This window comes from Ornithodoros turicata, chromosome 9 (genome assembly GCF_037126465.1).
Source record: "Ornithodoros turicata isolate Travis chromosome 9, ASM3712646v1, whole genome shotgun sequence".
NCBI lineage: Eukaryota > Metazoa > Arthropoda > Arachnida > Ixodida > Argasidae > Ornithodoros > Ornithodoros turicata.
The window spans coordinates 16,232,125-16,259,654 of NC_088209.1; the positions used below are offsets into that span (position 1 = coordinate 16,232,125).

Here is a 27,530-nt window from a genome sequence, read left to right on the forward strand (position 1 = left end):
ATATGAAGAAGTGAAACGGAGCCCGTGCGGCGATAATTGTAGATACGAAGCACAGAGCCAATCTCCGAACACGCTCTAGTTTGCGTGAGTGGGTCCCAGACTAAACTCCTTATTCAAGAATGGGGCGTACAAGTGTCTTAAATGCAAACATAACTTGGTCCGTGACGTTGCGTGCCTCAAGTTGCGCTTGGTGTACTAAAGCTTCTTGTGAGCCTTCCGCGTAATTTGGTATAGCTATTGCGTCGAACATAAACAGTTGTCGCTTCTGATTTGAGGAGGAAACGATTCACCAGCACCACCACCACACTGTTAAAACAGAACTTCACCACATCGCACGCTCCTAGCCAACCATGATTCCGAATGATATCATTCTGTGCATTGATTTGTTGAAAATGGGAGGAGGCGCCTATCTGGGACAAATTATCTTGTCCCAGATAGGCGCCTCCCCCTGTTTTGAACAAATCGTGACACAGAATGATATCATTCGGTATGATGGTTGGCTAGGAGCGTGCTATGTGGTAAAGTTCTGTTTTAACAGTGCACGCTCTTAAAAATGAACTTCACCGCATAGCACGATCCTAGCCAACCGTCATCTCGAATGATAGCGTTATCTGCCCTGATTTGCTGAAAACGGGAGGCGTACACCTTTTTTGTGACAATTATGCTGTTCATAATTGTCACAAAAATGACAATTACGAACAGCATAAGTGTCACAAAAATGGCGCACGCCTCCCGTTCTCAATAAATCAGGGCAGATAACGATATCATTCCAGACTATGGTTGGCTAGGAGTGTGCTATATGCGATGAAGTTCATTTTTAAGAGTGTAGCTTCGTCGCATGACAACCGCCCTCCTCGTTCTCTCCTATGATTTGTTGAAAACTACACTCTTAAAAATGAACTTCACCGCATAGCACGCTCCTAGCCAACCATCATCTCGAATGATATCGCTATGAGCCCTGATTTGTTCAAAACTGGAGGCGTACACCTTTTTTATGACAGTTATGCAGTTCATAATTGCCACAAAAATGGCGTATACCTATCGTTTTCAACAAATCAGGGCAGATAACGATATCATTCGAGATGATGGTTTGCTACACTCTTAAAAATGAACTTCGCCGCATAGCACGCTCCTAGCCAGCCATAATCTCGAATGATATCGTTATCTGCCCTGATTTGTTGAAAACGATAGGCGTACGCCATTTTTGTGACAATTATGAACAGCATAAGTGTCACAGAAAAGGCGTACGCCTCCCGTTTTCAACAAATCAGGGCAGATAACGATATCATTCGAGATGATGGTTGGCCAGGAGCGTGCTATGCGGTGAAGTTCATTTTTAAGAGTGTAGGAGCGTGCTATGCGGTAAAGTTCATTTCTAATAGTGTAGTGGCGCATGCCTTTTTGTGATACTTATGCGGTAACGGTACCATTCTATATGCAATGATTGACCTTCAGCGTGCTATGTTGTGAAGTTCCACCACCATCCGGTTTAAAAGTGTATAGGATCCCTGCTCATTAATGTTCAACGCTAACCGTGTGCGAATTTATTAGTGATTACAATTGCTAATGAACCCGTCCAAACTTTGCACAGAAACAGTACACGCTGTAAACAGGGAATCTCAACGTCGCCACACAGAATCCTCCCTTCCTGTATTCGAAAAAGCAGAAACGAGTGACAGCGCATGCCTCCGAAGCATCACAGTCAATTAACGACAGCAGCGAAGCTTAATTAAAGAGCGTGAACAGATCCACAACATTCTCAGTGCACCGTTCGTTTTTCTGTTAAAGCACTTCAGTTAGCGGGAACAAAAGGCACGTAATCTGCTGCTCAGTCTGCTCTCATACAACAAAACGTCCCTGTGAGCTCGAAAGGCACTTCTCCACTGATTGGGTCCTTAGGAAGAAAGAACAGTGCGCCAAAAGCACGTTTGGGCCCTCCAGGGTACTGATCCATCCTCGACGAAAACAAAAGTGAACTCGCCGCTTCGAGCGCCGTCTAGAGCGTTCGATTTCCTTTCTGCTCCTGCGCGCCATCTCGCAGCACCATCTAGCAATTACTGTCGTCTGCGAGTCACCGGCGCGAATAACGGCGGCACGAGTGGTTCCGTATTATTTTGCCCCCTCGAATATGGCTTTAAGTGTGGCTCATTAGGGCTGTTTTTGCTTCGTGTTTCCGGCCCACAATTGGCTATTTGGAGAGGGCAGACGGGGAACTAGATGGCGTTCTGCATCGGGTGAAGATTGAATTGCATGCTTGATTTAGACAGCCCAGGGCCAATTACCCTGCTGAGCGGCCTTTAAGAGGAGCGAGGGATAGAGGACTCCCACTTTGCATTCCGAATAAGGCGTTTGATTGGAAATCAGCGCTGCCTGGGAGCTAGCGTTTCCGTTCTGTTACGTGTTCGCTAAACAGGTTGCTGATTGCGGCTGCCGTTAGTCTGGAATTGTTCTGGTGTAGGGGAGAAATTGACGAACGTCGAGCACAATGTTGTTTGACGCACGCATGACTTGTATAGCGTTTTTGGGTAATGTCTTTCATTTCGCAACTGTTTACACACCTCGAACTGGTTCAGGCGGTTGATTCTTCGTAGCGTTTATACAGAACGGTCTCACATCGTACCGAACCCATTCTTTTCACAACCAAGCCTTGGACTGGATTCGATTGGATGCATGAAAGAAAGGCATGGTGGATATAATTGCCCGTATTAGGGTCCTTATGGGTGGTTTTCAAGTTGAGAGGTGTCGCTACGCATGCTGGGTCCGAAATTGAGCCTCTGTATGCAATAAGGGGATAAGTCGACTTATCCCCTTTTTACTATTTTTGCTGCAATGACATCTACATACTAGTATGCACCTGCCAATGAAAATTTAGGGTCTTACTGTGATTTGTTGTCCCGCTACAGCATGGTAAAAAACAGGAAATGCATGTGTGTCAATGGGACGGACAATCAGATCAGGCCCCTTTTCTCGGTTTGGGATTTTTCGACTTATCCTCTTATTGCATACAGAGGTTCAATTCCGCTCAACTGGAGCAAAGCAAAACTTTATAAACTCTGGCTTAAACGACAACCAAGATAAGTTCGCCTGGGAACGCCTGCCCCTCAAAGAAGTAAGGTATTTTAACAAATACTTCGCACGTACTTTTTTTTGACAAAGATAAGATTTCGTGACACATCGTGCATGTTTCGGTTTCGTTTGGCGTGCGCTTTGAAATCGCGATCTTTTGCGAGCTGTGACTTTAGTGATATTCTTTTCACATTATGGGGGGGGGGGAGTTGATACTGTTATCACAGCGACGCACAATTCAACATGATAAGAACACAGCACTGCATTTGGTGACAAGTGCCTACACCCCTTAGTTCAATTTTCGTTTAAGCTCCTAACATTTTTCCAAAGGCACAGGATCCAAGGGTACGCGATACATTTTATGTCCTTTTTCCGCAGAATTAGTGCAGTTAAGCACTGAACATTCGCCCACTTTACGTACAACAGATACTCTAACGCTATACGACTCCAGCAGAAGTGCGGACTGGAAGCGTAGATCCACGTGACATTGTAACTTCCCTTACGTCACTGTGACAGGAAGCTGCACACCACCCATTGATCTGGATGTACGAATGAGAAATACAGGGTTGACTAAGATGATAAGATAATATACGGAGTAGTGACGGCTCCCATACACACGACCCTACACAACGCTAACGCAAGACAGCATCCGCAGCCAAACGACCCCGTTTAGGGCTTCCTGCGATTCAGCTTCGCGGCGACGTCTCGCAGCCTCAGCCTCCTTTCGCCGCCGCTCCTCCGCACAGCTTTCATAACCCATGGCGCGCTTGAACCTGTCGACCACCACAGCTCCACTGCCGTGCTGACGCGCCGCATCGCGCTGTCCACGCGCTCTCTCCTTCCCTCTCCACCCATCGCGCATCCGCGCCGCGCCGTGGCTACAGACAGACCACGCCACGATTCTTTCGTAGCGAGGGCTCTAATGCTAACGCATTAAAAGTAATTGGGTGACTTGACGGGCTCACAGCTCCCAAATACACGCGGTTACACTATGGGTACAAATAATGCTGGCAATTGATTACGATATAAGTAAACGAGTACTAAGAGACACATGGGTATATACAGAACTATAGAAGCATAGATTGCGAATTGATTTGAGTGACACGGATAGAAGATCACTTACCCAGTCATTGAGGATGTGAGACAGTAAGTAACACTATCGCTGCTGTTCATAACCTGTTCTGCAGCAGGGAACGTTTTAAACTCTCTGGTTCTGGTAATCATACCGAGATATATTTTCATCTAGTTGAACATGGAGAACACATTTGTTAGCGTTTTTCTGGACACATTTCGGTAATAGCATGCTAGTTTGTATTTGTATAGACTGTGTATTGGGATACATGACCTCGTGGTTCAAAGAGCCCTGAGGTATTATGGTTATATGGAAGACAATGCAAGATGCGAAGAGACTTTTCCTGTAATATCAACAGACTGTAAATTTGATATGTACCTGCAGTACGCCGTACCATAAAGCAAAAACTAAAATAGCAATAAAATACTGCTTGGCAAAGTAGCATAACAACACTCTTTGTCATACATCTCGGACACCTGTACAAGAAAGAAAAGACACGAGATGCTTTGGAGAGGACGTCATTAATTTGTAATGGCCATGTGAGTACTCCCTCTACATCACAGGAAGAAGTAAAGATACGCTATGCAACACCTGTGTTGTCGAAGAAAGTATAGAACATATCTTGCTTCACTGCAGAACATATAAAAAACAGAGGAAACGTCTAATGGAAAGAATGAAGAACCTAGGTCACCCAGACCCCCTTCTGGAGCCACTCATTTACCTCGCTGGGCCAACGTCAACACGGCGGGCAACACAAAGCATAGTCCTAGACAGGGTTGTGGAATGGGATGACGCATTCCATTCCGAGAAATGGAGATTTGTGATAATTCCATTCCTTTCAATTCCTCGGAATGAAAAGGTATGGCCAATTCCCACTCCTGGAATGGCTTGGCAACCCCATTCCATTCTTTAATTCCAACAGTAAAAGAAAAGGGACCGGTAACAGCACTCTTAAAAATGAACTTCACCGCATAGCACGCTCCTAGCCAACCATAATCTCGAATGATATCGTTATCTGCCCTGATTTGTTCAGAACGGGAGGCGTACGCCTTTTTGTGACACTTATGCTGTTCATAATTGTCACAGAAAAGGCGTACGCCTCCCGATTTCAACAAATCAGGGCGTACAACGATATCATTCGAGATTATGGTTGGCTAGGAGCGTGCTACGCGGTAAAGTTCATTTCTAAGAGTGTGGGTAACCCAGCAGTGCTATAGAGGAGATTGACATTACCCATCACGGAAAAAGCAAAAAGACAAGGTTATTTCGCCCTTGACCGTGTGGCACCCAGACCAGTCCATTCCAATTCCATTCCGCCTGCGAAAAAAAAAAAGAAAGAAGCCTAATTCCATTCCATTCCTACGAGCTTCCGCCATTCCATTCCAATTCGATTCCGGGCTCTGATAAATCTGGAATGATTCCGGAATCATTCCAGATTTATCGGAACCAACCACCATGCAGAATGATATCTTTCACTTTCCTGATTTGTTGAAAATGGGAGGCGTACGCCTCTTTGTGGCAATTTGACTTTCCATAAAAAGGCGTATACGGCCCTCTGTATCCTCAAATCAGAAGCGATAACTGTATCAATTGGCATAGTGGTTGGCGCAGAGCGTGTTTACCGCGAAACCGGATGTCGTTTTGGCAACAAACCGGAAGCGGTGCAGAAAGGCATGTACCCGTATATGTCGTGTGTCTTGTTGGTGTGTCCCGTTTTTCGTTTTCTCCCGTTTTCTCTCTTTCTCCTTCTCTCTCTGTGGCAACTACACTCTTAAAAATGAACTTCACCGCATAGCACGCTCCTACCCAACCATCATCTCGAATGATATCGTTATCTGCTCTGATTTGTTGAAAACGGGAAGCGTACGCCTTTCTGTGACAATCATGAACAGCATAAGTGTCACAAAAAAGGCGTACGCCTCCCGTTTTCAACAAATCAGGGCGGACAACGATATCATTCGAGATGATGGTTGGCTAGCAGGGTGTTATGTGGTGAAGTTCATTTTTAAGAGTGTAGCCGCCCGTCTCAACAGGGAGACCGCCCTCTCTTTCTTATATTTTTTTTTCTTTCGGTAAGCGATCCCCCCCACCCCCACCCATGTGAGTCTTGATGTAAAGATTACACCTAGGGTTCTAACTCTGTCGACGATTTGACCAGTTGAGTTTCTAAGTAAGACGTCCTTTGTGAATTCTAGAGACTCGTTCTTGGCTTTAAAAAAAAGATGGTTTAGTTTTCTGGGCATTAATCATCATACAGTTGTCATCGGCCCAAGATTTCACTTTTTTTTCATGTAGTCTATTTGCGTTCTGAATTATTGAATCAGGATGCGACCCTGTGAATTATAGGCTACTCTCGTCAGCGTAGATAAAACAAAGTTAGCTTCATTTGTTGTTAGGGCCGCATCATTTATGTATAAGTTTAAAACCAGCTCCCGTGGCATAGCGGTTAAGATGATTGCTTTCCACGCCGAGACAGGGAGGCGACACGGGTTCGAATCCTGTTACCGGCTGTGCTGTCTCAGGTTTTTACCTGGGTTTTCCGAAGACTTTCCAGACGAATGTCGGTACAGTTCCCCCTGAAGTCGGCCCAGGACGTATACTAACCCCCATGCAGTCCCATACTCCTTCCTGCTGTCCTCTCTCCATCTGTCCACGTCTGTACGCCGCTCATAGCCACAGTTGCTTCGCAGCGCTAACACGGAATTTAGAAAAAAAGTTTGAAAAAGCAGCGGGTCCAGCGGCAACATCATGATAACGTGACACTGATATGATAATATGATATGATGATAATATGACAGGCACACGAATGCGAGCGATTGTCTCCGAGCTTGTCTGCTTTCGCGTTCGGACTGCCATATCCTCGGTAAATACTCCGACTTTCCGTTACTACTGTGACTTCTGACTAGACCGTGTCGCGTGCAACACGGTGTTATCCTCTGCTGGTTGTACGAACACGTGCGACGCTGACGTATAGAAGTGACATTCCACGAGCCGGTCACAGACCCTCCGCAACTTGCAGACGCCGTCCCACCGGTCGCCAAAGGCCCTCCAACCGCTGCTTGATTGGATCGTCCGAGCCAAAGGGCGCTCACTGAATGACCTTGTCCGCGTGTCGTTTGCTCCGATTTCCAGAGATAGAGTATTGCATATATCGCATTTGCCCCCGTACCAGTATTGCCACATCTACAAATATGTATGAAGATCTACATATTTTCGGCGATATTGACAGATCTACGGATTATTTCTGAAATATACAGATTTTGACTCCATGATGAAACAAGCCAGAACATGGGTTACACAAGATACACGAACATACATAACATTCGTTGTGTATGTCCCTGTATGTTCATGGATTTCGTCCACCAGCTAGCCTGCGTATACGCTATTTTGTCAGATTTTTGGACAGCCGCTAATAAACAGTTGCGACGGAAGTCCGAAAAGTACGATTAACGTCGCGCCACTCTCGGGTGAAAAAAAAAAAAAAAAAAAAAAACAATGAATTTTTGATTTCTTGTTTGCTTCGTGGTGCAAGAGATAAAAAATGACTGTCATTATCTTTTCATATTTTGTGTCACTCGTCGCACGGAAGCTGTTCGACTTAGCCATTTAAATACATTTTGCTGACAACTGCTTCCTCTATTTTCTAATCACCCTGGTTAGACAGCGCTTATGTATAGATGTGTTTGATGATTGATGTTTATGCTCGACCTTCATTTTTTCATGCTATACCTCCACGGGAAGCAAGTAGGCCTCGCGCAGTCGCAGGCGCGTTGCCACCGACACACATCACGTGGTGGTGGTGTGCTATCTCCGAGCGGCGGTCTCCCTGCCGGCATGTTGCTCGAGGGACCCTGCGTCCTGGGCCGACTTCAAGGGAACTGTGCCAACATTTGTCTCAGAGCGTCCGAGGAAAACACCCAGACAGCACTGCCGGTGCCCGGATTCGGACCCCGGGTCGCCGTCTAGTTGGCGTAGTGCGTAGTCGACGCCACCAGGGCACAGAGCTGGGCCATTCCACGCAGATCCCCAATAACTTTTACAATCACGCATTTCCGTTGTTTCGACGCAAAAATGGAAATAGAAAATGTCAAACGATGAAATACACAAAATTCTGACCTTAAAAGCGATGTTAATCTATGCAAATTACATATTTTACCGCCATCTACACATTTTTACGGAAATCTCCATAGTTTTAATGAGTGATTTCTATACTTTTACTCCGACGGGTGTGACAACACTGCCCCATACAGCGACTGGAGAAACTCCATCCAAGCTCTTCCTTGGATACGAACTACGCAGCCGCATGTCACTTATAGGCAGACATACCCTTATACGTGTAACATCATGCTACCATTATTATTTAAATCAGCTAGACTCTCGCAAAAAACGTACATTCAATGTTACTGTGAGGCGACTCAATATTATATTTCACGACATTACCGCCAGCAATGGGGTCTAGGGTATCGCCCCTGGCGATGAAGCTCATCATCATTTAAATAAAGTGTTGTTCTATCATTCTCTAATGCACACTCTTAAAAATGAACTTCACCGCATAGTACGCTCCTGGCCAACCATCATCTCGCATGATACCGTTATCTGCCCTGATTTGTTGAAAACGGGAGGCGTACGCCATTTTTGTGACACTTATGCTGTTCATAATTGTCACAGAAAAGGCGTACGCCCCCCGTTTTCAACAAATCAGGGCAGATAACGATATCATTCGAGATGTTGGTTGGCTAGGAGCATGCTATGCAGTGAAGTTCATTTTTAAGAGTGCATGTTCGGCAAGGTGTTGGACCTTCTTGCCCACTAAACAGGTTACGGATTGCGCACTCTTGCCCAAGTTAAAAGCGCCGAACGGTTTTACGGTGGCTTTGCCTATACAACGAAGTCGTCCCAGCGGGATAAACACCCGTGCTGAAAAGGCATCACCTCCCGCACGATGAGTTACGCGTGTCTCATTCACTAAACGGTGTCTGAGGGCGGTCGTTTTCCCTTCGAAGCCCCTCCCTGTTTTTCGATCGATCCCGAATCTCCCCATGTTCCGACGCTCGTTGAAGCTCAATGCGCACGCGCTGGCCCGGAGCCAATCGAATCACAAAATAGGGTGAGCTCCCTTTTACGTTAGCGGTAAAGAGAGCTTCCCACTGTCTTAAAGAGCGCACCAAATTGAGCCAAATTTCGCGTCAACCAATGACGTTGCGGGGTTTGGATGCGCGGGCCACGAGGAACATTTAGGAGCTGGCGTCAGTCGATGGTTCCGACAGTCGTTTAGAGAAACGATGCGGTGAAAGCTGTAGATAGGAACGACCGCGTCGATTGGGAACTGCGCATGGCCATACTGAAAAAGTCATTCTTCATTGAGGATATCTTGAAAGAGGACGAAAAGGCGCCCACGGGAAAGGCAGGTGAGCGCCAACGATTATTTTGGGGTCGCTCGTGGAAAGTGCGAGAAGCGTTTTGAGTAATCGAATCGTCGGCAATAAGCGTTGGCACTCGGCAATAGATTTGGATGTATTCCTGGAAAGTGAACGCTGGCGTCTCTTGCAAGTATAACACCGTTGCTGCTGGAGGTACGTTAAGCTAATAGTGAATTGAGCTGGTCGTTGTAGTGCAGAAAACGTTGCACTGGCTATAGAGCGTGCATGTCACACGGCCGCCTCAATCCAGCGTCGCGTCGCGTTTCATTGGGCGTTCTGTTCGCTCTTCGTTCGCTGATAGGCTGAACCCATACTCGCGTTGCTGAGTGGCTAGCTTGCTGGCCACGTCACATCGAAACTCAGAGGTACCCGAGTTCGAATCCCGGTGCCGGCTGTGCTGCCTGGGGTTTTGCTTGGGATCTTCCCAGATGACAAGACATTTCCCCAGACACTTGTCGGCACAGTTCCCAGAGAGGTCGGCCCAGGACGCACATTCCCCCAGAGCGTTAATTGTAACGCTGCCCACCTGTGTGAGGCCGACAACAGCGAGCTTTTTCAGCCGTACACTTTTAAAAATGAACTTCACCTCATAGCACGCTCCTAGCCAACCATAATATCGCATGATATCGTTATCTCCCCTGATTTGTTGAAAACAGGGGGTACGCCTTTTTTGTGACACTTATGCGTTTCATAATTGTCACAAAAAAGGCGTACGCCTCCCGTTTTCAACAAATGAGGGCAGATAACGATATCATTTGAGATGATGGTTGGCTAGGAGCGTGCTATGAGGTGAAGTTCATTTTTAAGAGTGTACAGCAACCAGTTCCATCATTATCATCACCACCACCAACAACAACACAACCTGCTAGACTACACTGCCGAAACACTACAAGAAAACGACCAGCTGAATTCGACATTGGTTTTCCTGCAAAATTTCGAGCCAGTTTTGCATGCACTTTCACGGTGGTATGATAACTGTCTACAACCACTATCTTCAGGGCGATATGAGAACATTCTACAAGATATATCTTAAGGATGATATTAATAACGTCCTACAAGCGCTATCTTCGCAGTGATACGATAACGTTACACTACATGTACTATGTTCACGGTGATATACGATAAAGTCGCACATGCAGTATCTTCACCTTGATATGGCAACGACACAATCTTAAAACAGAACTTCACCGCATAACACACTCCTAGCCAACCGTCATCCCGAATGACATCTTTCTCTCCTCAGATCTTTTGAAAACGGGAGGCGTACTCCTTTTTGTGACACTGTTGAGGTAGTGTGAATAGTCGTAAGATGGCTGGGGTGATGATGTGGAATGCAGCTTATGCACTTACGTTACTTTCACGTAAACGGCGTACGCCCGACGCTTTCCGCAAGTCAGGAGTGATAACGGTACCGGACTGGTCAATGGTTACCCTTCAGCGTGTTGCGCGGTGGAGTTTTGTTTTAAGAGTGTACACCAACGAAGTATAACAGTGGCAGTTAAAAGAAAAGAAAGAAAGAAAGAGTCGTGAAATATGTCTGTTTACACTTCACCCTTAAAACAGGACTTCACCGTATAACGCGCGGACGACCAAAAAACAGCACGGACGGATCGCGTTATCTTTCTGACTTGTGCATTGGGGAGGGCGTACACCCCTTTTCGTTCTGTTAACACTTCACTTTGGGCGCGTTGGTACAGATCCATACTACAAGAGAAGCGCGTCTAACGAAGGGACGAAGACAGGAAGGCACACGCACAGCGCATGCTTTCAACAACAGCTTTACTGACAAAAGACAGACTGTTTTTATACAGATAGGAACAACATTTCCTTATCACTCAGGCCTACACTCTTAAAAATGAACTTCACCGTACAGCACGCTCCTAGCAAACCATCATCTCGAATGATACCGTTATCTGCCCTGATTTGTTGAAAACGGAAGGCGTACGCCTTTTCTGTGACAATTATGAACAGCATAAGTGTCACAAAAAAGGCGTACGCCTCCGGTTTTCAACAAATGAGGGCTGATAACGATATCATTCGAGATGATTGTTGGCTAGGAGCGTGCTATGCGGTGAAGTTCATTTTTAAGAGTGTAGGGATGCCACGCTCCCGCACGAGTCTCCCTTTTGCGGAATCAAGAACGACTTTTTCAACTATAGCCCTCTTTTCGTGACAATTAACGTAACCATATAAGCGTCACAAAAAGGACGCCTCTCGTTCTCAACGTTCTCGCTCTCGTTCAACGTTCTCGCGGCTTAATCGCTTGCACATCTAACGAGCTAACGAGTGTCGGGAAATTCAAAAAGACAGGCACGTGACACATTGCGTGTGACGTGTCCTTCACGTATCACGAGAAGAGCACGTGTTTTACCACGTGCTCTTCTGTGAGTGCCCCGCCCTTCGTTATCTCGTTAGACGGGCAAGCGATTAAAGAGCGATTAAAAAGAGAACGGTCGTCATCCAGGCTGACGGTCCGCTAGGAACGTGCGATGCGGCGAAGCTGCTTTTTAAGAGTGCGACCGGAAATCACGAAGTGAAAAAAAAAGGCGTATTTAAAATTTCATTTTCGAGGTATCTGAAAGATCGGGAAGAAGAACTGGAGAGCATGATCAATGACAAAATGTTTGTGGCATTAAAAGATAGATACGGAGATAAGTGTTGTCCTCGAAAGCAGCGTGCACAAACAAACTCACTGCGCATTCATTCTCTTGCCACTTTGACTATCCTCTTTAATATTGCTCTCTCCCAGAAGTTTGGTGTGGTGTGCTGTAATATCTTTGTGGGTCAGGAAGTGTTGGGTGGGGTGGGGGTGGGGGGCATTCCAGTCCGGACGTTCCTACGATTTGTTTTAAAAAAATCCAGAATCCAGAACCTGTCGCCTGGACCACAGTTTCTTTGCATCCTGTACGATCCCACTTAACAGCACACTCAGAATAAACGTAATGGTATTTATACTTTCTCGATTTGCTAGGAATGGGTGGCGTCTTTCGTTCTGTGACAATTAATATACGTGCTAATTATCACAAAAAGGCGTATGCCCCGCCCGGTCCTCACATCAGAATGTGATAATGCGCCATTTAGCTCAATGGCTGGCGCAAACAGTTTTGGAGATTAAGGCCGGAGAGTCATACTGGTTATACATTATACATTATACACCAACATCCCGTCATACATGTATGACGAACGTGTATAACAAACATGCCTTAAACATGTATGATCATACAGTGCTGGTCACACTGCTTAAACACCGGCAAAACATGTTTTAAAACACGTGTGTATAACCAGTGTGACCGTGCCGTCATACAAGCAAGCGCTCTGACTATGTTGTGGGGGAATACTACATGTTGACACTGATACTGACTATGTGGGGGGAGTTGTGGGGGAGGACAACATGTTGTCAAACACACGACGATGTATTTGGGCACTGCCGAAAAACGGTGATGGACAAGTTATATAAACTGGCGTATTCGCCACGACAGTTTTCGTTCGCACGAGTCAGTGTCAACGACATCGTGATGCGCCTGAGTTATTTTGCACGAGTAAGTTGTAAGTCAGTGTTCGCGACATTGTGTTGCACGTACGTTCAAAATGGCGACCTCTTTGCCTGCACCCATATTCCACATTTCACCGCGTAAGACGCTCCACTATCCAACAACTATCGTTTCGAATGACGTTAGCTTTCTCATCTACATGAAAGCGGGGGCGTGCGTCTTTCTGTGACACTTATGCAAAAATGCTCTCTCCACAAATCAGAAGCGATAACGGTACATCATTCGGTTACAATTGTTAGAACAGAGCGTGTCTGTATGCGGTGAAGTTCTGTTCGTAGAAGTGCGCATGGGACTCCCCCACGAGGACAAAGAGTGAGCTCCCCCTCTCCTTCTTAAGAAGCGCCACGGAGAGGCCTCGAATAGGTCTCCGCAAACGATCTCCCGCCATGATTGGACGGATTGCTTGAGAAGGAGAGGAAGAAGGAAAGCGTAAATGATGCTTTTCTTTCGCTCATAAATCACGGACGACGCAACGGATGACTCCCGCTTGCGCTTTTGTATTGTTGTTAAGGTACATTCTAAAAACAGAACTTCACCGCATAGCACGTAGTGCGCCAACCATTGCCACGAATTATAGCGTTATCGCTTCTGATTCCAGGAGAGAGGGGGGCGTACGCCTTTTTTGTGGCAATTACCATATATCCCAATTGTCACAAAAAGGCGTACGCCCCCCTCTCTCCTCGAATCAGAATCGATAATGCTATAATTCGTGGCAATGGTTGGCGCACAGCGTGCTATGCGGTGAAGCTCTGTTTTTAGAGTGTAACGGCACGCTTCATTCCGTCTGGACAACTTTTTGCACCTCAGTGCCCCTTTAAGTGCAGAATGCGGATGAAAACCGAAAGTGAAACAAATAGTCGGTTGCACGCTCCCCCCTCTCTCTCTCTCTCTCTCTGCATTCACCAATTGCGTATAAATCGTATAAGAACACAGAAGTGCACAGTTTCCTTGTGAGGAACAGAATAAGGCTCGTGCTCCATTGGCTCGCTTCTTGATTGTCTCCCGTGGCACCCCACATAAATTAAGCAAGGAACTCTACGTCATTAGTTCTGTCATCGAAGGGGGCACTTTCTCTCACGGTGGGGTGGCGCGCGTTTTTTTTTTTTTTTTTTTTTGCAACTTCACCCATTGAGAACGCGGTCACGCGTGAGCTTGCATCGTAATTTTTGGGTTATTTTGGTCTCTTTGGATTGGAACGAGAGATTCTGGTGTTCGTTATACGGTGGCATTGAAAGACTTGCCGCCAAACGTAGACATATTTAATCTCATATACGCCACTCTGTTCCACTATATCTGTCCTCACGTGCGTTTCAAGGGGCCACCCTCCCAGAACCTTTCCGAGCCATAAGCTTCCTATCGAGGGAATCCTGCAGGAACCGGTGTAATCCCACATCCCCAGTGCTCATCCCAGCTATTAGCCGCACGAATTCCACTACGTGTCTATATTCAGCGTGTGGTTGTGCGGAAGGAGCTCGCAGTGCACGATATGCTCCTGCCTCCAGATAAACAGCAATGCCTTTAAACGAGGCTATTACACATAGAAGGACAAGCACAACGAACGCCTCACAACGCCCCGTTTTTCTTCAACTGCCATTATTCCATTGAAGCATCACCTTCTTCGCCCATGACGTCATCGATCCTCATTTAGTTGTTGTTGTTAAGTGTCACAAAATGCGACTTTTAGGAGCGTCGCTTTTGATGGGTGCCAACGGTGGCTAGTTTCGTTTTCCCCACACTCTAAAAACAGATGACGGTGAAAGAGCTCGTCGTTGTCGGCTTCACAGAGGTGGGCAACTTCGCGACTAATGCTCTGGGGGAATGTGCGTCCTGGGCCAACTTCTAAGGGAACTGTGCCGACATATATGTCTGACAGCGTCCGAGGAAAACCCAGAGCTTCCCCGCTTAGCACTCTCAAAGCCAACCATCAACCGCAACGAAAATTATGACCTGCATAACGCCCCCCCCCCCACCGTTTTCAGCAAATCAGGGGCAAGAACGATGTCACTCGGGATGATGCACTCTAAAAATAGAGGGGAGGGGGTGGGGAATGGCAGGATCGGCTCGCCGTTGTTGGCCACACAGAAGTGGGCGTCGTCACGACTACACAAAAAGAAAAAAAAGAGATGATGATGATGATGATTGCAGTTTTTATGGCGCACGAGCAACGAAGGCTATAGTGCACCAAAACAGTGGTATGTGTGGCAAGGTAAAAAACTAACTGCTCCATTAACAACCATATTATCTCAGAATTTCATATGTGAACCACAGTAAAAGGAAAGTCATACACGCAGAATCACGCAGACAGAAACGCTGCGAAATCCTGTTGCAAACTTCGCGTCAAACTTCTCTCACGTCTCTAATGAGCGTGAAACGATCCTCTTTAACCATTCAACGCACTCAAACTGATTGGCCCCCTGAAGAGTCAGATATCGTGACGTGAACATACATTACAATATAACGCGATCATATACATACAAAGCCACGGCTGCTATAGTGTAAGGGTCAGCAGTTGAGAGGCGAAAGTCCTCTCAAGCACCGTGGGGGCGCGGTAATCGCCCGCGTCGAGAGCCCGCTTTCAAACGAGCCGACTCAAAACGAAAGGCGCGCCATTGTTATGCAAATAACCTTCTTCCCGACACGTAATATTCGGGGAAACGCAGCAGGAAAGGTATTATATGCATGTTAGAACGGAGCATGCTCCGCTTTATGTTCCGCCTCATTTAAAATTCGCTTCGGATTTCAGACGAGGGCTTGCGCGCGTTGTGAACACGCGTTCTTTTTTCTTGTTGATTTTTGTTTTCAGCACCCCCGTGTGACTTCCTAAAGTTTTTATGTATTGCTTTATTTTTATTTTTATTTTTTCAATAGGGACGAGTTTCGGCACAGCTTCGCCGGCGCGGGCATGCGCAGAAATGTTGCCCCATTTTTCCCGTCTACGTATAGCCCTGTGCACACTTGTACGTAACCTAAGTGTTCGACCCAAGTTAATCCACCTTAAATACTTTTGTGAATAACTTGCTATATTGCAAATACTTTTAAAAGCCAGCGTTCTGTATCTTAAAGGAGTACAGAGGGCCATCCAAAAAAATTTCAGATTAAGACATCTGATAGAAGTGTGTGTGTCATTATACCGAGTAGCGCGAAAGGTTTTGATGTGTGCAATTTGTTTCCCAGAAAAAAAAACTCACATAAACATAGCTCCGCGCCTTCACCCTTAACTCGCCACTCCAGCTATAACGAGGATGAGGAGGTACGATGGCACGTCACCGATGACGGCATAAGGAGACTCGTTCTGGTTTGCCGGCCAGTGGGGGTCAGCGCCTTGTCCCTTTGCCGCCGTAAACCTGTTTTGCCAGTTCTCCCGGAGAATTGGGGGTAGAAGGAGCGGCCGAAGCATTACCGAGCAAGGAGAAAGGTATCATCAGAACCCCGAACAGCCGAGTAGCAGACGACAGCGGAGTAGCAGACAACATTTCCCTAGGCCAATCAGCGAGCGTTCTCCTTATAGCGTCAGCGCGAGGTTCCAGGCAGATCACAGGCTGGTACTGCTCTTCATCACCGTTGCGCACGGTCGCTTTTTGCGGCGTATTTTAAATTCAATTTCTGCAATAATTATGACTCCGTGGTGTAAATTACTTCGCATGGTGCATCTTACTGGCCTACTTAACAGTTTTATAGGAAGAAAACTGGTGTTAAAAATGACTTCTGTGCTACTTTAACTTAAATACTTTTTGGCAGTACCTTGTACTCACTTCTTATGTTAGTTCTAACATAAGTACTCCCCTATATACTCTTTTTCTTTCTTTTTTCTGTAGACAGGAAGGCCGGGAAAAAGTCTCACTTGATCTGTTTTTGGTTTGGCCAACTTGATCTCTTCCGCATCCTTAAAGTAGCGCAGAAGTCATTTTTAACACCCTGTTTGCTTTCTATGAAACTGTTAAGCAGGCCAGCATAAAGATGCACCATGAGAAGTAATTCACCCCACAGAGTCATAATTATCGTAGAAATAGAATTTAAAGTAGTACGCCTCAAAAAGCCACCGTGCGCAACGGTGGCGGAGAGCAGTACCAGCCTGTGATCTCCCGGTGACCTCGCGCTGACGCTAGAGAGTCACCGCTCGCTGATTGGTTCAGAGAAATGTTGTCTGCTAGTCAGCTGTCGTCTGCGTGCCGGCCATGTCACGTCGACACTGGGAGGTACCCGGGTTCGAATCCGGTGCCGGCTGTGCCGTCTGGGGTATTTCCTGGGTTTTCCTCAGACGCTTTCAGACATATGTCGGCACAGTTCCCTTAGAAGTCAGCCCAGGACGCACATTCCCCCAGGGCGTCAGTCGTGACGTTGCCCACCTCTGTGAGGCCGACAACGGCAAGCCCTTTCACTCCCCCCCCCCCCCCACCAGCTGTCGTCTGCTACTCGGCTGTTTGGGGCTCTGAAAAAGCATTGCTCCAGGCTCGGTCATGATTCTGCCACTCCTTCTATCCCCAATTCTCCCAGGGAACTGGCAAAGCTGTTTTACGGCGGCAAACGGACAGGGCGCTGACGTCATCGGTAACGTCATCGGGGACGTGTCATCATGCTTCTCCTCCTCGTTACACCCGGAGTGGCGAGTTAAGGGTGAACGCGCGGGGAGCTGTGTTTATGTGAGTTTTTTTTAAACAAATTGCACAGATCAAAACCCTTTGTGCTATTCAGTAAATTGATACACACACTTTCACCAGACGTCTTAATCTGAAATTTTTTTTTGGATGGCCACGCTCTTGGCCAACCACCACCTTTCGCCACCACACCGTTCGCTCCCAATTGGTTAAAACCGGTGCAGGTGTACGCCTTGCCGTGACACTTATGCACACACCACAAGGTGACTAATTAACTAAAATTCATTGATTAACTCTTTAATTATGAGATTTCGGGCAAAAGCAAGATAGCAGAATGAGAGACTATCTTCGTTGAAAGCCATTCTACGCTTTAAAAATCCTGAAACACGCACGTAGATGGGTAGAAATCCAGAGAAACGGTAGAGATGTCGGAAGGGAGTTGCCCCAGGACAGAAGCCGCCGGTATTTCGAACAGAGACTGTTCTTCTTCTGGGCACAGAAGAAGAACAGTTTATGTTCGAAATATCGGCGGCTTCTGTCCTGAGGCAACTCCCTTTCTGAAACACGCACGTTCGTTAAGATATTCATCCCCGAATTTTGATATGCATATGACCGGAACCGAAAAAGCGTGCCTGAGGAGCGCATCACCCTTGCCGACGGCGGCTTATCTGGGCCGGGAAGCGGTTTATCTGGCCAGCTGAGCGGCACCTAGTCCAATCAGATCCATCGCTCCAAAACACGTGGCTCTCTGATGCGAAATGAGCGCTGTGCTCCCCGCGTTCCTTCTCGCCTGGTTTCGGCTTCGGCTCATTTGCATATCAAAATTCCGGGATGAATACCTAAACGCACGTGCGTGTTTCAGGATTTTTAGAACGTCGCTTTGTGTCACAAAAGGGCGTACGCTCTTACAAATGAACTTCACAGCATAGCAAGCTGCTAGCCAACCATCATTTGGAATTATATCGCTATCTGCCCTGATTTGTTGAAAACGGGAGGCGTACGCCTTTTTTGTGACAATTATGAACAGCATAAGTGTCATAAAAAGGCGTGCGCCTCCCGTTTTCAACAAATCAGGGCAAAAAACGATGTCATTCGAGATGATGGTTTGACAAAAGCGAGGTGAAGTTCGTTTTTAAGAGTGTGCGGTATACGTGATTAAAGATGACGATGTAGTGTTGAAACGTTTTCGTCCGCCCTTTCTGACGTCATATTATTTGCACCAATCACGACTCGCTTTCCTTCTTTGAGAGGAGAGGTCACGTTGTGAATGCTACGATGACCCTGCGAATGGGTGAGTTTTGTTATTTATACGGGTAACTCAAGGTAATCCACACTGAGCGAAAAATCGAGGACAGCGGAAATGACATCGTAACCCGTAAAAAATCGCCGTAAAAATTTTTTTTTTCGATCGTCATTCTTTCGACATTATAAGGTTCCGTGAATTATTGTTAATAACAACGGGAAAGTCTAGAAAAGTCTTTTTAATTTCCAACGAATTAGTTTCACTAAGGCCCGGTTTCACCAACACGGATTAACACTTGACCCGAGATCAACGGTCCCTTAACTTGAATTTAACGCTTAACTGTGCTTCACTAAAGGGAGTTATTGGCACTGAAACATTCACCACGTCACCAACTAACATTTGTAAAAGAAGAATTGAGCGTTAACTTCAAGTTTTAGCAACGCTTGATCTCGGTTCAAAGTTAACCAGCGTTGGTGAAACCGGACCTAAGTCGAACTGCTTCACTCAGTGCAATTTACCGTTGCAGAGCTAGTGAAATTGCTTCTATTTTGTAATGCATTACCATCAGTCATTTCAGTAATTCATTACATTACTCATTATAGTTTTGTTATGTAATGCGTCACATTACTCATTGGTACTTGGTAATGCATTACTAATGTCATTATTTCATCAAGTAGCTTTGGCATTACATTTTCCTAGAGGTCCCTAACACAGTTATATGTGGTGTTTGAAGTACGTGCTACAAACAGACGTGATAACTCTGTTACTTCGTTACACATTACTGATGACAGTAATTAGTAATTCGGTGATAATAATTGGGGTGATACGAGAAATTGTCGAGTTGCCCTCTTTAAATATTGCCGGTTTATTTTATAATCTTCGGCATAATTGAAGCCAATAGCCACTGAACACGGGCGCAGCGGCACCTAGCGCGTAAAGTGTGAACTTCTCAAAGAGCATTCGATCCAATGCTCCATGAGAGGTTCAGGTTCAGGTTCGCCTAATCCCTTTCGACACAGGGCAGGTACCTTGAGGTGTTACAAGCGAAAAGTAAAAGAAACGAAAAGAGAAAATAAAATGAAAGAAAAAAAAACACAAACACACAAAGGATTTGGATGCCGCTAGGTGATTTCCCGTGTGCTGCTTCCTGGTCACTTTCGCTGGGGTTTGGCTTTGCTTGGCTTTGTTGACATGTTACACGCTAGGTGCCGCTACACTCGTGTTCAGTGGCTGTCGGTTTCAATTATGATTGAAGCCAATGAACACGGGCGTAGCGGCATCCAGCGCGTAAAGTGTGAACTTCTCAAAGAGCATTGCATCCAATGCTCCATGACAGGTTGACATGTTACACCCGTGTTCGGTGGCTGTCGGTTTCAATTATCATTGAAGGCACTGAACACGGGCGTAGCGGAACCCAGCGCGTATAGTGTAAACTTCTCAAAGAGCATTGGCTCCAATGCTCCATGGCAGGTTGACATGTTACACGCTAGGTGCCTTGGTAACGGTAGGAGGTGTTACACGCCCTTGTTGAGTGGCTGTTAGTTTCAATTATCACTGAAGCCACTGAACACTGACTTAGCGACACCTGCGCGTAAAGTGTGAACTTTTCAAAGAGCATTGGAACCAATGCTCCATGACAGGTTGACATGATACACGCTTGGTGGCACTACGCGCGTGTTCAATGCAGAGCCGTTTATTGGCTCCGGTTCTCTGGTTCTGGTTCAACCGCTATTAGTATCAATGATCACTGAAGCCTGCAGCGTGACAGGGGTATAATAGATAAAGGAGGAGAGGATACGCAAGCTAGCCTTCAGTGAATTTGTCGCCCAGGGAAATGGTATCTCTTCATAGGATTACGGGTGACAAATTTGGGCCCGGGTGCCTTTGTATCTCTTGCAAGATAACCTTCTCGCAGGGACAATTTCGAGCACAGTACATAGTACGGACTACCTAATAGCGGATTTTAGTGCATCGGAAGCCCTGTTTCTTTCAAGCCGCTGACGTGATCACATTGCTCTGCTTGGATCTGAAAGCTTCCTTTATCGTATCGTTTTCTTAAGGTTCTTTCGATGTACTAGAACACGCTAGTGGTTCATAGATGGGTTTCCGGATGCGAGCGTCGCATTAAACTTCGCACGTTGCTAGCAGGCTCGTGCCTCCTATGTGCTTTTGTCTTCGTGTCTCGTTCGCTGGCTGCTTTCTTCTGGCTTCTTTTTAAAATTCGATTGTGCAGTGACTATTAATCGCACAGCGAAAATAGTGGCTTCTGATAGAATGACTGATGAATGAAACAAGGTTTAGAGACATGCTAAATGTCATTTTCTTTTAAACGGGCACTAAGGTGGGAAAAAAGAAAAACACTGTCCCCGCGGAATTGAAGATGCCGGTAGCTTGACAGCAATATAAAAGGAACGGGGTTCATTGGTTATGTAGTTCGTGATTTGTGGGCGAAAGAAACAGCAATTTGCGCTTTCCCTCTCCTCCTCAAGAGGGCCGACAATGCAGAGCGGGCTGTCATTGGTCTCCTCAAACGATTCGTCCAATCATCGCGGGTTATCACTTGAAGAGACCAATCCGAAGCCTCTTCACATTGCCGCTCTTCTTGTCGGTTCTCTTGCTCACAAGTAATGAGCGACGCAACCGATGAGTCCCCTTCCATTTGTACTGATGTCAAGGTAACGGTGCTTTCGTTGCGCGAGGACAAAATTTATTCTGCACTTTAGTGCGCCTTTAAGCTATTAATAGATAAACTGTGCTACGGCATTCGTGTAATCTTCACTCATACGCCCGTTACAGGAACGAAAGCGAAGCAGAAGGAGCAGTCAGTCATTACGGACGAGAGCAGCAAGACTAGGTCGAAAAGTGATAATGGAAGGAAGCAAGCGTCCAATGCCACCAGCAACGACAAGAGCAAGAAGCCTCGGCGCCGCAGAACGGCGTTTACCCAAGCCCAGTTGGCGTTCCTCGAGCGAAAGTTCCGCTGCCAAAAGTACCTGAGTGTCGCTGACCGCGGAAATGTTGCGGAAGCCCTGAAACTTACAGAAACACAAGTGAAGACGTGGTACCAGAACAGAAGGTACGTATCGAAGTTGTGGTGGAGCTGCAGAATGAATTTTGCTCTACACTGTTAAGAGAGAGCTTCACCACACGAGGCCCCCCCGGAGCCAACCACAGTTCAGAACGATGTCGTCCTGTTTCCTGATTTGCTGAAAATGGGACGGATCCGCCCCTTCCGGACACTTTGCATGTTGTGTTATGTGTGAAAAAAAAAAAAAAAAAAGGCTGGTGCATCCGATTTTAAAGAAATCAGGAGAGATGAGGACGACATTTTGGATTATGGATCCGAGCGGAGCAGTGTGGTGCAGCTCTGTTTTTATAGAATCCTTGCTGTCCTTCTAAGAACTCTCGTAAGATAAGCCGTGAGACTTGTGTCACTCCGTGAGGGGGAGGTTGTAATCTCGATATTGGCTCGCAGTTGCTTGCAAATGTGGGCACCGCCACGACTAAAGCCACAAAGCGATGTTGGATGCAGGGGGACAATGACTTATTATAACGTTTATGTAATGTGAGTAGGGCCAACAATGTTGAATGAATTGTTAGAACAGCGTAGACCTATATGCTGCAGTGCAGCAGGTGCTGTAGAACCGTGATGTTCCCCCCATACCTAGCTTCCGAGTTTGCTCTCAGGTCCACGTCGTGTCGTCCCTCTGTGTGCCCAGACTCGAGTGTTTACATTGTGGAGTTCATCCACCAGCTAGCCTGTATCTACGCCATTTTGTCAGTTGCGCTCAGGATCGGGGAGCAAATCCGTGGTGGTTCTAGTAACTCTTCTGTACGGAAGGAAGAAGAGAAATCGGCGGCCAACGATGCACCAATGGTGCTTGAGATCGGCAGCTTCGATGAATCACTTGCTCACACCAACGGAACTGTAGCATGAACTTAAGCTCGTCTTCCACACAAGCCAACACCAAAACATATATCCGACAATGGACACCACAACGATCGGAACACCAGTCGAAAAGGAACCTCAGACTGTCCGACTAACCTATCCCTCATCGATCCAGAACTAAATGCTATCATCCCTAGAAATCAACATAGGTCTATCCAAACAGCCGTCCACAGAATTTGCCTGGGACATGAGAGAACTGATGTTCTGAGGCTGGAACAACATAGAAGGGACAAATACATACAAAGCCTCAATTTGCCCAAGAAATTAACGATGAAAGATGAAAGTCACTGAAAAGGTTAGCCAGCTGTAGGAGTCGAACCTACATCTTCTGGATTGCCGGTCCAGGGCTCTACCAATTGAGCTAAGCTAACACGCTTAGAAGGGACAAATACATACAAAGCCTCAATTTGCCCAAGAAATTAACGATGAAAGATGTATTTGTCACGTGTCATTTACTCAAGAGTGACACATGCTAAAGTCTTTTCTGTGGATATCACCATCTACACCACCTACAAGAAATGGAGCTGCAGGCGACATATGAAATCACGACATAGTTCCAGCCATAGCCTCCTCAGCCATAGCCTCAGTATAGAGGAGGCAATGCTCCAGCAAACACCCAGTTAAGAGAAGAAGAAGTGTCTTCTTCTCCGCATTCCTATCCTCTAGATCGTGATCGTGTTATACTGTACCCTGGACAAGAGACTACACTACGGTCGGCATTACAATTAAATGACCCGGCTGGAACGCATTGGAGCAGCCCAGGGACCTCTTCGCCTGTTGCGTCTTCTCCAGCGGAGCGCACACTACCCGCAGGATCATTCGATCAGCAGCCATTGGACGAACAACCATCATCCCATCTTTACCATTTTGTGCGTTTCATCCTCGCTTCTCGTATCCTCCATCCCACCGGCCAATCACAAAGTCCAGGTTTTGTCCCACGTCACCAAGCACCCATAGAATAAGTGCTCCTCAACATTCAACCTATACATAATATTTCACGGCAGCAGTCCGCACACTTTCTCTTGTTACGATTCATCGTCTTGGTCACCTCGCAGTGCATCGGGAAGCCATGATCGCCACCACTCGAGCTGCCCTTCTTTTCACCTCACAAAGAAGGACTGCAGGCCACTTCCCGAGAAGAGACACAATGCTACGACCTTGTTTCCCAGACTCCGCGGCTACTTAAGCGGACCCGCTGACACACTGATTCAGATCCCTTCTATACCCCCCCCCCCATTAATGTAAATACACTTTCTCCGTTGAACCTGCTGCCTTGTGGTCTGCTTGTCTCTACTCCGGTCCAGGGTGTGGGGAATCCGGCCATCGCTACCATACGGCGGTTCGCAACACTCTCAATCTGAGGCGTCAGCATATCCGGGGACTATACATTCTCGAACGACTTACATTCTTAGCTGTTCTTAACTTCTATACATGACAGAGGTATTGATTGCGCAGGACCAAGTGGAAACGACAAACCAGCCTTCGTCTGGAGCACCTGCGGCACCCGCGTGGGGACGAACCCGTCGGAGACGCGTCTTTGCTGCCAGGTTCCTACTTCAGCGTTCTTCCTGCACCGGGAGCTCCGCACTCTTGTTTGGTGAATCCTGGACTGCTCAATGGAATGTACGTTTCACGGTACCATCTCTGACTTCTGACGCTGGCCAACGCGTAGTGCGCGGAAGAACTCAGGACCATGACCAGTGCGCGCGCCACAAGTCAACCCGAACAACGGTGCTCGTTAGCAGTGTTCGCTAAAGTTACCAGCTCTTAGGTAGGCCAACAAGTGGTGCAACAAAACGAGTGCGTACCGCGTGCGACGATAAAAGTGAACCACATCAGGTATTGTAGTGAATGGCAATGCAGAATAAACTATACGTAAAGTAGAGTCTGGGATCTTTGTGTAGCAAGTGAAGTTGCTGATGTTTAAAGACGTGTCATTATATAGCTTTACCGTATATACACTAGCCAACCATCACCCCGAATGACATCGTTCTCTCGCTTGGCTTATTGAAAACAGGAGGCATAAGCCCTCTTCTCACACTTATGCAGTTATGTTAATTTTCCACACGTTTTCTGCTAGTGACGACGGTATCATTCTGCCCAGTGGTGTTCAGCATGTTGTGCGAAGTTTTTCTTTAAGAGTACCGCCTCAATGGGTGATTTTACGAAGCGCGCAGCATTTTATAGTCTTTGACTGTGGAATACAGTGACAGCGAGGTGCATGACATGCGTAGTTCATTGTCGGTATGCTGATGACGGAATAAAAGAAAATTTTCCCGGGATCGCGTGAGGGACGGCCTCGAAGGTCCGATCATCTTTGTTTTGTGTATATATTTATATACAGGAGTTTCGATGAGCAGACACATGACCGGGCGAGAAACATATGACCATTGTCGACATATGACCAGGGCCACATAGCGCCAAATTGGCTACTTTCTGAATGTCGTGGCGCCAAAATTTGGGCAACGGCGACTTGGCTATTCTCTGGCTACTTTTGTGGATACTTTTTCGCACTACATTTGAGACTCCTGAGCATCTAAATCGCGGTAGCTTTCATCGTGCACCAATGGCCTTATAGGTGGGCATCTTCCTGCGGACTCACTCATCCTCACCTCACGAAGCAATACTTCATTGGCCTCACTCACCCTCACCAAATTTTCCTCACCAGTAACTAAACCTCAGTCGCCCCCACCTTCACATTCCATTTTGAATTTTGACCTCACAAACCTCACCTCAGGGCATCGGGACCCCGAGAGGCCTCACCATCCTTATCTTCACATGCCTTCACCTCAAGAGGCTATTCACAACGTCACCTATCTTCACCTCATGAGGGCCCTCATGTCCTCACGACGCCTCACGTACTTTCGCCTAGGGAGGACCCACATGGCCTCACGAGTCCTCATCCTCACGTGCCCTCACCTCATGAGGGCCTTCATGGCCTCACGTACCTTCTTCTCAAGAGGTCCCTTATGGCGTTACGACCCCCCATCCTCACGAGCCGTCGCCTCGTGAATACCCTCATGGCCTGACATGTCTTCATGTGACTAGGAGGCAAATGAGCTTCAAAAGGACTTTCTGTCATGTTCACATGACACGTCGACGTTGAACTACTGTGTCGGTAGTTGGTACTAATGATGCTACGCGGCATTAAACTGTTTACAGGGTTCCGTGCTGTGCTTGGATAAATTTGGTAAAAGTTGTTACTGTCACAGTGGGGTTTAACGTTAGTGTTGGCATCAGCATAGAGGAGCCCGAACCAATCACCTCATCCGTGAGGCCCCACACGAAAGGCCTCATGGCCTCATTTGTGAGGTCCCTCACGAAAGGCCTCATGGCCTCAACCGTGAGATCCCTCACAAAAGGCCTCACAGCCTCATCCGTGAGGTTCCTCACAAAGGGCCTCACGGCCTCATACGTGAAGCTCCTCACGGAATACGTTGTACCCTCACGTATTGATGGCCCCACGACGACTAGCCTCATGAGGGCCCTCACGGTGGGCCTCATGAGGGACAATACCTCACGACTGTCTTCGTGAGGAACGCTCAGCGTGGTATGGCCTCACTCACCCTCACCTCATCATCGTGAGGTGAGGGTGAGGCGTCTTCATGAGGGTCCTCATGAGTGAGGACGCCCAGCTATGCCAATGGCGAAGTACGGACAGTGCGTTAATTCCTGCTTCCGTGACGATAGGCCCTTCTCAATTGGTGAGATGTCCTTCAGGCTATTTTGTTTGTGTGCTGGAGTACTCGTTAAAGAGTCCTTCTTTCAATATGCGATGCTTGCGCACCACTAGGTACAGAGCTGGATACACATAAGAAAAATTGGCTACTTTTGGCTACATTATCACGGCGCGTTGGCGACTTTTCAGGATTTTGGCCCTGCAACCCTGCATATGGCCCTTTGTATCAATAATTGCTATAAGCCCTACAGTCAATTGCTATGCGTAGTGTTTGACAACTGTGCTCTGTGTCTGCTGAATTGCTGGACAAACTGTCGAAGCGGATGAAGTACAGAGAGTAGAGCACTTCAGTGCATGAAACTTGTTGCAGCCGTGACCGCCGTTTGCATAGCATCACAACGTGGTGCAGGTGAGTCCTGAAGAGATACCGAGGTGTCTTCTGCGCTTCAGATTATAACTGGACACACGCATGTTTTCCCCTCAAAATCATGCGAGTTAGGTAGCTCAGGGCATACTGAAATATTCGTGTTTCTTCCATGGTGATACTCTTCGTGATACTGAAGACCCAATCAGCATCGTAAAATAAAGCTGTTGTTCATTATGATACTTAGGGGATGGACCACTTCCCTAGGCGTCCTTCGTGGGAGCGCGTTCGTGATCCCAGGGTTGTAGATTCAGCAGTCTGTATCCCATAATAGACCTCCTGCAACAGCCAGCCATGCCCTATGCCTTGCACATGACCCTTCTCCGTCTTCCTATAATAAGACATACCTAAGGATAGAGATAGATAATAGATAGAGAGATAGAATAGAGATAGAGAGATAAGATACCTTTCTGCACACTTCAAACGATGTGCTGACGACACGTCGCATGTGTAGGGGAAGGTGGGGCAAGATCAGACAGAAATTTGCAATTGAATATGGAATTTTTATTTTTCGTGTTTAAAAAAAATAGC

General features: G+C 46.9%; 1 protein-coding gene and 1 non-coding gene across 2 annotated transcripts; one reads left to right on the top strand and one right to left on the bottom strand.

The window, feature by feature from the left end:
* Positions 1–9,470: 9,470 nt before the first annotated feature.
* Positions 9,471–25,925, top strand: LOC135369416 (barH-like 1 homeobox protein). The gene is made up of 4 exons (XM_064603008.1): positions 9,471–9,546; positions 21,744–22,023; positions 24,352–24,519; positions 25,634–25,925. The coding sequence occupies exons 1-4, from the start codon at positions 9,471–9,473 to the stop codon at positions 25,923–25,925; spliced, it is 816 nt and encodes a 271-aa protein (XP_064459078.1).
* Trnaa-ggc (transfer RNA alanine (anticodon GGC)) lies at positions 23,195–23,267 on the bottom strand. The gene has a single exon. It is a non-coding gene; the product is annotated as a tRNA-Ala (tRNA).
* Positions 25,926–27,530: the final 1,605 nt, after the last annotated feature.